The sequence below is a fragment of the Psammomys obesus genome, unplaced genomic scaffold (assembly GCF_907164565.1).
Source record: "Psammomys obesus unplaced genomic scaffold, mPsaObe1.curated_primary_1811, whole genome shotgun sequence".
In the NCBI taxonomy this organism is placed as follows: Eukaryota; Metazoa; Chordata; class Mammalia; order Rodentia; family Muridae; genus Psammomys; species Psammomys obesus.
The window spans coordinates 4,461,301-4,470,973 of NW_026596155.1; the positions used below are offsets into that span (position 1 = coordinate 4,461,301).

Consider the following 9,673-nt stretch of genomic DNA (forward strand, 5'->3'; position numbering starts at 1 on the left):
CACACACACACACACACACACACACACACACACACACACACACACACTGTGTCCTAGCCACAGTGAGGTTCTTGGGAGTCTCCAAATACCATGTTCTCTCTGCGGTGTCTTCATCCTCCCTTTCGTGTGCTAGGCTAGGCGCAGTTTCTCTGAACAGGAGTCTCCCAGCCATTCTCCGGTGTACTGAGCGTGGCACCTTCCGCCTTTACTTTTTTGAGACGGTGGCTGCGTAGTCCATGGCCCTCCCACCCCGTGTGTGCTGAGATTCCAAGCTGCGCTGTCAGGTCGCCCTCACTTTTTTTTTTTTTTTTTTTTTTTTTAACCCCGGGGTTTTGCAACTATTACACGTCCACTAAGTGTGTGCTGAAGTACAGGTCCCGGCCGGGCAGAGAAAATCCTGTAAAAGGACTACCAAGCTGGGAAGATGGCTATGCTCTACGTCCCGGCCGGACGTGCGCGTGCAGTACCAGCCCTAACCCCTGGGTGGCGCCCACGCGGCTCCCGCCTGCAAGCCAGAGCTCCTGGACCGGGTGGGGCCTCCGGATCCCAGCGGCCTCCGAGGTCACCCGGCGTCCTGGGGTGAGGCCCGGCGGGCGCCCGCCTCGAGGAGCCGAACCCTCAGGTACCTGATAGGAGCCGCCGGTCAAGGCCAGCTCCGCCAGGACCGCTCGGCCATTCGCAACGCAGCTGTAGGTGATCGTCATAGCCGGCAGGCCAGTGAGAGAAGGGGCTCGCCCGTCCTAACCGCCCACCGCAGCCCGACGCGGCTCTGCGCAGGCGCGAGCGGCGGCTGATTGGCAGGGGAGGAGGCGGGACCACCTGCGGGGCCAGCGGGGCCTTTGGGCCGGGGACGCGGGGCGGTCTCTGTCCAGGTGGTCGACCGCAAAAGCATTTGAGAGCTATTTAACTGCTCGGGCCTTACCTGCTTGATTCAGTCACAGTCTCGGCCACGTGGGACGAAGAGTTGGTTTTAGAATAGAATTGTGTCTGCAGAGCTGCGAGTTGGTAAAATCCCCACGGAGATCCGAGTTCAGATTCCCAGGACCCACGTTGAAAACAAACAACGAAACAGAAAAGAGAGAGGGAGAGAGGGGCAGGGCGGCTGGAGCGTGGGGGAGCCCTGGAGGAGTGGGAGTGGTGCGGACAAGTGGATCCTTGACGCCCCTTGGCCCACCTGAATTGATAAGCTTCAGATCCACGGAATCTCAAAAGTGTGGAGAGCAACCTTGGAAGATGCCTCTACACACACACACACACACGCACACCCCATCCACGCAGCCAACACACTGATAAATTTAATCAAACATGATGGAGCCTCTTGTGCACCAGCTGCATTTGGTTGTGGGGGACGAAGCACCCCTGAATTTGTTCTTGTGCACAGAAAAGCATATGCTGGACAAAGGCTCGTCTCCGGTGATCTGTGAGTGCTGGGACTCAAATGTTCAAAGCATCAGAGGAAGAGCAGAGCAGAATGTTGGTTTGCCTCGGGTGCAGGGAGAGAAGGGCTGTTTAGGTATCCGGAATCTGTATCTCAGTCAGAAGGCAGAGAAAAGGTGAGCGGGAGTACTCTTTGCGTTTACTATGTTGAGAGTGTTTTTTTTTTTTTTTCCCAGAGACTCAGAATCCTAATCGATATAATGGAGACTAGCTTAAATGAAGCAGTTTTGTAAAATACTAGCATACACTGGATATTGTATTGCAGCATTCTGGCTTGTGATATGTGCGTTAGTGAGAACTCTGTTTTTGAGAATTTCATACATGTTTACAATGAAATAGGACCACGTCTCACATCTCCCCACTCTAACTCTCCCTGTATCTACCCATCCCATCCCAACATTGTGACTTTTTTTTTAATTAACCCACTAAGTCCATCTGGTATTCCCATATGTTCATGGCTGTGGGGCCATACCCTGGCGTATCAGAGCCCTGTCAGAGGCCACGTCCTCAAAATAGAATGGTTTACTCTCCCTGGAAACGTCTCACCCCCACAGCCCCCCCTCCATTAGTAAAGAGGGAAGGGAGGTCCTGAGGCCATCTATCAGATCTGTGCCAGAATTTTAGCTGGGTTGATCTTGTGCAACTAAGGCAGCCACAGCATGTCCAAAAGGCAGCACTCAAGCACTCCTGCTTGTCTTTTGGCTCTTAAACTATTTCTTTTTTTTCCTTCTCTTCTATGATGCTTCTTAAGCGCTGGTGTGGGGAGAGGTTGAGGTACATGCCTGGTGCACTCAGTCTTTCATTCTCAGTTAGGTATCTCTCCATCGGCTCCTGCCTGTTGCAAGAAGTTTCTCTGGCCAATGCTGAGAGCAGCCCGGGTTGATGGGTATGAACTCAAGTGTCTAGGAGGCATTTGAGAGCAAAGTAACAGTAGTAGTTTCTATAAGGCCCATGACTTCCCCAGCTATGGACTTTTGACAGGATTATGGTACTAGGCATGGAATTGTCACCTGTGGTGTGGGCCTCGGATCCAATTAAAAATTGGTTAGTTACCCCATAACTAACTACCAACTGCCGCTGTTGGCACCAGTAGGCAAAGCTTACCTGGAGCGTTAATATTGCAGCATCCAGGCCTCCGCGCTGGATCAAACCACCGACGCGTCCCCTGTCACAGCTTACATAGCACCTTCAAGCACTGTGAAAGCTCGCCCACAGGGAGGGAGTTTCCCGGTCAGTTTGTGATTGATCTCTCCGTCCGGCAGCCGAATGCGCAGTCTTCGGGAGTGGGTTCTCACCATGGAGTATGGTGTGTGGCCAAGGACAGCGGCAACAGCTGTGCTGCTTGGGAGCCCCACAGGGCCTCCTTCATCGCTAGCTCTTAGGGAGGCATCCTCTGCCTTTGTGGTGTACTTCCACTGTGACTATGTTAGTCAAAATTCACAGAAACGTGTTATCTATATTAGACCGTATAGTATATATATTTCAAATGGAATTGTCTTGCATGGATAGACAATGGTGCCCACGGAATGTGTGGATCATTAAGTGAAAATTGAGTATAAAGCGTGGGATTTCTCCCTATTCACCCTCACCCAATTTCATGTTTTTCTCTCTCTAAAAATAAAACAAGAAAAACAACAAAAAGTGAAAATAAAGACAAACTAAAAAAAGAGAGAAAAAAAGAAAATCAATAACAAAATACCAAAAACAAACAAAAGTCTTTGTGTTGGTCAACTACTCACTAGCATCGCATCTGCCTTGAAGTGTGGTTGGTACCCTCAGTTGATATACTCCATGCAAGGCCTTTTTCCCTTTCCCAGGGGAAATTATTTTCCCAGCAGAGATCAGCTGTAAATGGCTTCATGGTTAGGAGTGGGACTTTGTGCCCACTTCCTCTTCTCATTGCAGGGCTTGTGTGCGCGGTTGTAGTTTCTGTGAGTTCATATGGGCATCAGTCCCTGTCGTAACTGGAAGATACTGTTTCCTTGGAGTCATCCCTCACCTCTGACTGTTAGAATCTCTCCACCTCCTCTTTGGCTTAGATCCCTGAGCCTTGATAGGGGTTTGCTGGAGACGTCCTGTTTAGCCCTGAGTGCTGCAAAGTCTGTCCCTTTCTGCACAATGTCCAGTTGTGAGTCTCTGTGTTAATTATCATCAACTGTAAGAAAAAGCTTTGATGAGGGTTGAGCAATGCTGTGTTCTGTGGGCACAGCAATATGTCATCAGGGGATCATTTATTTCTGCTACTTTAGCAGAATAATAGTAGGTTTTCTCCAAGGCCCATGACCTGTCTAATATTGGGGTCTTGGCCACTTTAGTTGTGTCATGTATGAGTTCCAGTCTCATGAGGTGAGCCTAAAATCCAATCAAGTTGTCGTGGGGCTGGAGAGATGGTTTAGTGGGTAAGAGCATTGGCTGCTCTTGCAGAAGACCAGGATTCAGTTTCCAACACCCACACAGTTGCTCACAACCATCTACTTGTATGTTTTCAGGGATGACTGTTTGGCACTGAGTAATCAATTGGTGTGTTCTTCCTTGGGAAACATCACCTCTCTTGCTCTCAACTTTATTCAGTTGACTATAGTTCTTTGTGTACGGTTGAAGGCTCATGGTCTTCCTCTCATACAGTTTGGCATGTTCATCGATGACATCTTGTTCAGCTCATGTTTGGCCAGTCATGTTGGTGAGACTTTATGGATATAGCTTTTGAAGTTACTAGGAGACACCATCTCACAGCAAACTTCCTGATCCTCTGGCTATTAAAATTTTTCTCTCCCCCTCCTCCACAATATTCCCTTAGCCTTAGGTGTGGTGAGAGTGTTTCATAGAGGGATTCATTGGTGCTGGACTTCACAACTCTGCATTTTGATCGGTTGTGGTCTGTAGTGGTCTCTTTGTTACAGAGATGTTTCCTTGATGAGAGGTGAAGATTACATTTATTTATGGGTATCAAGCAAGTGCTTATAGATTGCTGTTAGGGATTTTGCTGGTTTAGTAAATTAGAAGTTGTGGATTCTCTTCTAACCCTGACTTCACTAGCATTGAGTGATTAATCATGTTTTCAGCACCAGGCCTGATTTCTCTCTTGTTGAGTGGATCTTAAGTCCAATTAGAGAGCTACTGGTTACAGCCAAGATATTCATACCACTACTGCACCCTGAAGATTATCTTGTCATGCTGGTCATTGGTGTGGCTTGTAGGCATTATAGCTGGGTAGGACAACTGGTCGCTTCCTTCCTTTGGAAGCTGCATGGCGCCATCTAGTACCATGATGACAGCTATTCCTCAGGGACTGGGAATTCAGATCAGTTCCGGCTCAGGGGTCTCGGAGCTCTGTTTCTGAAGTGCATGGCGTCTTCATCGGCTAGCTTTCTAATATCTATCCCAGGACTACCTGCCCAGGGAATGGACCACCCACAGTGGACTGGGCCTTCCTACAGCAATTATCATCAAGAAAACCTCATAGACATTCTTAGAGACTAACCTAATAGACTCAGTTGAAATGCCTTTTCAGGAGATTCTAGGCTGTGCCAAGTTTGACAGTTAATGCTAATATCCTCCATATCCTATCCCATCTCAGCCCCACCTACTCCTTTAAACTCCAGTATTCCTGTCTTTTAAATTTAAAGGATGTATTCTACCATCCTTCCAAGTTTTAAAAATTGGGTTGTGAGATAGTAAGTGTCCATATAGCTTTGATGTACCCTTTCATTGGGCTAGCCTTCCCATCTTAGGGCTTCTATTACTGTGATGAAACACCATGACAAAAGTAACCCAGGGGAGGAAATGGCTTATTTTGCTTTACAGCCTGTAGTCCATTATCCAGGGAAGACAGAGTAGAACTCAAGACAGGAATCTGTGAGAAAGGACTGATGCAGAGGCCATGGGAGAGAGCTGTTTAGTAGCATTCTCCTTGTGGCTCACTCGCCTGTTAATCCCACCCAAATTCTTTTAGTCAAATTAAGGTAGCTTTATTTTCTGCCAGACCAGGATATCACCTTCCAGTGGAGTTTGGGAGAATAGCACCGAACACAGGAGAAAGTGAGGTTTATAGAGCTCAAAAACTTCAAGGTTTTTGGTTATGCAAAAACTTGGCAGAACATTTAAAAATTATTTGGCAGAACTTTTTTTTAATTTTATGTGCATTAGTGTGAAGGTGTCACATCCCTTGGAATTGGCATTACAGATGGTTGTGAGCTGCCATGTGGGTGCTGGGAATTGAACCTGGGTCTTTTGGAAGAGCAGACAGTGGTCTTAACCACTGAGCCATCTCTTAAGCCCCTTGGTGGAACTTCTTATCAGGGTGGAGGTCAGGGTACGGGGAATATGAAACATGTCAAGTTCTAGAAAATGGGGCAACACATGGGCAAACTTAAGTTTTACAGAAAACAAAAATGAACTTATTTTGACCTATAATATGGCTTCTAATCTGAAGATGGAGCTAGGCTGGTCCATCACACCCTGCCTTCTTATAGCACCCAGGACCACCAGTTGAGGGTTGCACCACTCGGCCCACCCATATCATTTGTCACGTAAGAGAACACACCACAGGCTCAACCACAGGCTAATCTGTTGGAGACATTTTCTCAGTTGAGGTTCCTTTTTCCAAAATGACTCTAGCTTGTGTCAAGTTGCTATAAATCTAGTCAGTGCTCTTTCCTCCCAGCTCCTTTACCCTTCCATACCCCCCCCCCCGTTCCTTTCTGTGAGGATTCTTTATCGATTCCACTAGCATAGCTTAAAAAAAAAAAGACTATGTCCTGGGGTACCTGGTGGGAGTTGAAGACATGAACTCAGTTTCCTTTACCTCAGTGCAATAAACTTGGATTTGACAAAGCAGCAGCAAAAGTGATGAGACAGTCTCCTGTGAGAACAATCTCCTGTTGAACCCTATGTCCCATACAAAAGAAATGTTGACTCGTGTCTTATAAGCTTACTCTGTCTATATCAGGTATGTGTGTTACCTGTAACATGGCTGAATTCGAAGCACTGGTCACACTACTTATACGTGGGGAAATGAAATACATTAATTCTGAGGTAATGTGCTACCACATTTTTGCTCAGTAAAAATATGCTGAATAAAGCTGGTCTCATTGCAGTGACATTCTGACATTAAGCAGTGAAGCTGAGAGCAACTGGAAAAAAGGAGCCTTGCACAGTAATAATGGTGGCAAGCATCGATGGGCTGGAGAATGAGGGTTAGGGTCCACAGCCCAACATGCTAGACTTGCTCCCTCCATCCCAGTATTCCAGTTAAAGAGAGAGAAATGGTGGAAAGCAGAGAAAGATTTAATCAATATGCATTAGGATGAGGAAAAAAAAAAGAAGGGTCTAGTGATCCTGAGTCCCTCTCTAAGGCGCTTACATGAGCTTTATAGATAGAGGAAGAACCGGGATAGAGGGATAAGAGCTTTCCATAGCTGAGCAGCCCTAGACTGGTTCTCTGTCTTCGTTCTGCTTCTTCGGGGCGATACAAAGAAGTCCCTGCTGCTGGAGGGGTCAGCTGGTTTTCCCATGATTAGCTTTTCTCTGGTCACAATGTTGGGTGGGACTGAGGGTGTAAGGAATGGGTGAGTGGCCTTGTTTACCCTGCAAGACAGGTAGACAGGTGTTTACACCCACCTGTCTAAGGCGACTTGAAGGTTAGAGCAACGACTGACCTCTAGGCACCTTTGGGGGGGGGTCAGAAACAGGACATGTATAAAGATGACAATAGGATACCTCAGTTACTTTTACATTTGTGCCTTCATCCTGGTGTGCTGCAGAGTTTTATGTGAACTTGACACAAGTTAAAGTCATCTTCATTGAGAGCAGGACCCTCAATGAAGAAAATGTCTCAATGGATCTGTGCCAGGTCCTCTCCATATTTGTTATGGCTGTTGGCTTGGCGTTTTTGTGGGACTCCTAACAGTGGGAGGTTGGGGGTATCTTTGGCCCTTTTGTATGCTCTTGGGACCCTTTTCCTCCTACTGTGTTTCCTCACCCAGCCTTGATATGAGGGCCTGTGCCTACTCTTTATCGGTAGATATTCCTGGGAGGCTTGCTTTTTTTTTTTTTTTTTAAAGGAAAATGGAGAAGTGGAGCTTGGGGAGAGGGAAGGTGAATTGGGGCAGAGTCTGGAGGAGTGGAGGGAGGAGAAACTGTAGTGGGAATGACCTGAAAATAAATCAAAACAAAACCAATATATAAGTAATTAGGGGGTGTTTGGAATGTTTACCTCAAATTCCTTCAGTCAGTGCTCTTGTTTGCTTTAGTAACAAAAAAGAGGAGTGCTTTGTATACGCTACATCTGAGTGCAAAATCCTGAAGTCCCCTAGTTCCCCTACTCAGATCTTTGTCTTCAAAGTCCACCTACTTAGCCTCACTGGTTGGGGTGAGTCAACAGTGAAAGGTCAACTTGCCATGTTTAGATGCTCAAGCAGTCCCTGAATAAGTGAGGTAATTGGTAAGACATTATTTGAAGTTAAATGCTTTTAAATAAATACTAGTGGATAGAAACTGCTTCCTGTTTTCCCATAACAAATACCTGTACTAATCCTGGATTTCTTTTTTTTTTTTTTTCATCCAACAAGAAGCCATAACTTTATTAGTGATAGAAACAGCACAAATTTCAAAGCTGTAGTTCCACTTTTCAAACACCCAAAAGGGAGGAAGGGGTGGGGGGAGATGTCCTTGCTGTCAAATAGTTACATTGTTAATTCCATAATAGCATTTACAATATCATTACTGTTGTTTTTCTCGAGACATTTGCTTGTGACATGACTAATTCTATGTCCTTAACTTCCACACCTGTTTCATCAACCTCTTCCTCTTCACTCTCCTCTTGTACAGTTGGAGTCTGAGTATTTTCTTGAATGTTTGAAACAGCTTTACCTTGAACTTTGAATTTCTCAGCAGCTGCTAACTGTGCGTGCTGTGACAAATCTTCAATCTTGGCTTCTCCAAAAACTATGTAGGTATCTGAAGCTGGGCTCTTGTAGACATCTGGTTTTGTGATGACAAAGAGGATATTTTTAGATTTCCGGATAGTGACTCGAGTGACCCCTGTAACCTGCCGAAGACCAAGCTTGGACACAGCCTTCCTTGCCTTCTTTTCACTCCAACTCTGCTTTGCTTTACTGACTGGTTCTTCATCGATTTCAGCTGCTGCTGCCAGCTGGGCTTGCTGTGTGGTTGTCTGTGTGGAGTCTTGTTCCTCAAGCTCTGGCACTGACTCGTCACTGTCAGATTCTGTCCCCGACCCTGTCTCAGCCTGAGGCTGTGGCAACTCCTGCTCTGTAGCAGGTACGGTTTCTGTGGCTTCACCAGGCATTTTGTGCGGAGAACACGGAACCAAAATCCTGGATTTCTTAAATTAAAAAAAAAAAAAAGTTATCTTAAAAAATAAAGCCTCCATAGGCTTGGGCTGTAGGCAAGCCTGTAGGGCATTTTCTTAGTTAGTGATTGATGGGCAGAGTTCTCGAAGAAAGCAGGCTGAGCAAGCCATGGGAAGCGAACTAGGAAGCCGCACTCTTCTGTGGCTTCTGCCTCAGCTCCTGCCTCCAGGTTCCCGCCCTGCTTGAGTTTCTGCCCTCACTGCTTTTGCTGAACTGTTACATGGAACTGTGAGTGATACACCCTCAGCCCCCAAGTTGCTTTTCATCATGGTGTTTCAGCACAGCAATTGTAACCATACCTAAGACAGCTACGAAGGGGAATGAAATAGTTAGGTCTGTCTGGCATTTAGACAGATGGTGCTTGAGTTTATGTGCCGACGTTAGCAGGTAGCCCAGAGTAAAGGGAATGAAGGCAGAAATCCAGGTTTTATTCTGTTTTCAGTTATCTGGTAGGCTCAAGTGTGGAATTAATGATTTAAAAAAAGTATTTTATCTTTCTTACATTTTATTTGTTTGTGTGTGTTTGTGCATGCACGTGCTTAGCGTGCATCTGGAGGTCAAAGGACAACTTTTGGAGTGTGAGTCTCTCCTTCCATCTTGTTGAATCAAGGTCTATCTTGTTTCTGTTCCTGCATACTCCAGGCTAGCTGGCCATTGAGCTTCTGGGCGATTCTCCTGTTTCTACCTCCCATCTCACTGTGAGAGTGCTGGTATTACCACTTGGGTTCGGAGAATTGGACCTGGGTCCTCTGCAAGAGCAACAAATGCTCTGAACTGCAGAACCACCTCTAGCCCAAAGACTCTTTAAATTCTTACATTTATTTATTTATTTATTTATTTATTTATTTATTTATTTATTTATT

At 46.1% G+C, this 9,673-nt stretch overlaps 2 protein-coding genes across 3 annotated transcripts in view; both read right to left on the bottom strand.

Moving 5' to 3' along the window:
* The window catches only part of LOC129667124 (uncharacterized), a 46,661-nt gene extending 45,930 nt beyond the window's left edge, over positions 1 to 731 (bottom strand). Inside the window, exon 1 of one of the 2 annotated variants that reach the window (XM_055594609.1) lies at positions 627 to 731. In XM_055594609.1, the coding sequence (XP_055450584.1) occupies positions 627 to 704 (78 nt within the window). In that variant the 5' untranslated portion in view covers positions 705 to 731. Of the gene's footprint in view, positions 1 to 89; positions 503 to 626 lie in introns of those variants that run through there. The other variant, XM_055594610.1, reaches the window with a different exon arrangement.
* Positions 732 to 8,040: 7,309 nt separating this feature from the next.
* Positions 8,041 to 8,788, bottom strand: LOC129667106 (nascent polypeptide-associated complex subunit alpha-like). The gene has a single exon (XM_055594552.1). It carries the CDS (start codon positions 8,744 to 8,746, stop codon positions 8,147 to 8,149), a length of 600 nt encoding a protein of 199 aa, XP_055450527.1. The 5' UTR covers positions 8,747 to 8,788; the 3' UTR covers positions 8,041 to 8,146.
* Positions 8,789 to 9,673: the final 885 nt, after the last annotated feature.

What these genes read in the sequence shown, in the direction of transcription:
- LOC129667106 (XM_055594552.1), bottom strand. Translation starts at nt 8,746, where the DNA reads ATGCCTGGTGAAGCCACAGAAACCGTACCTGCTACAGAGCAGGAGTTG.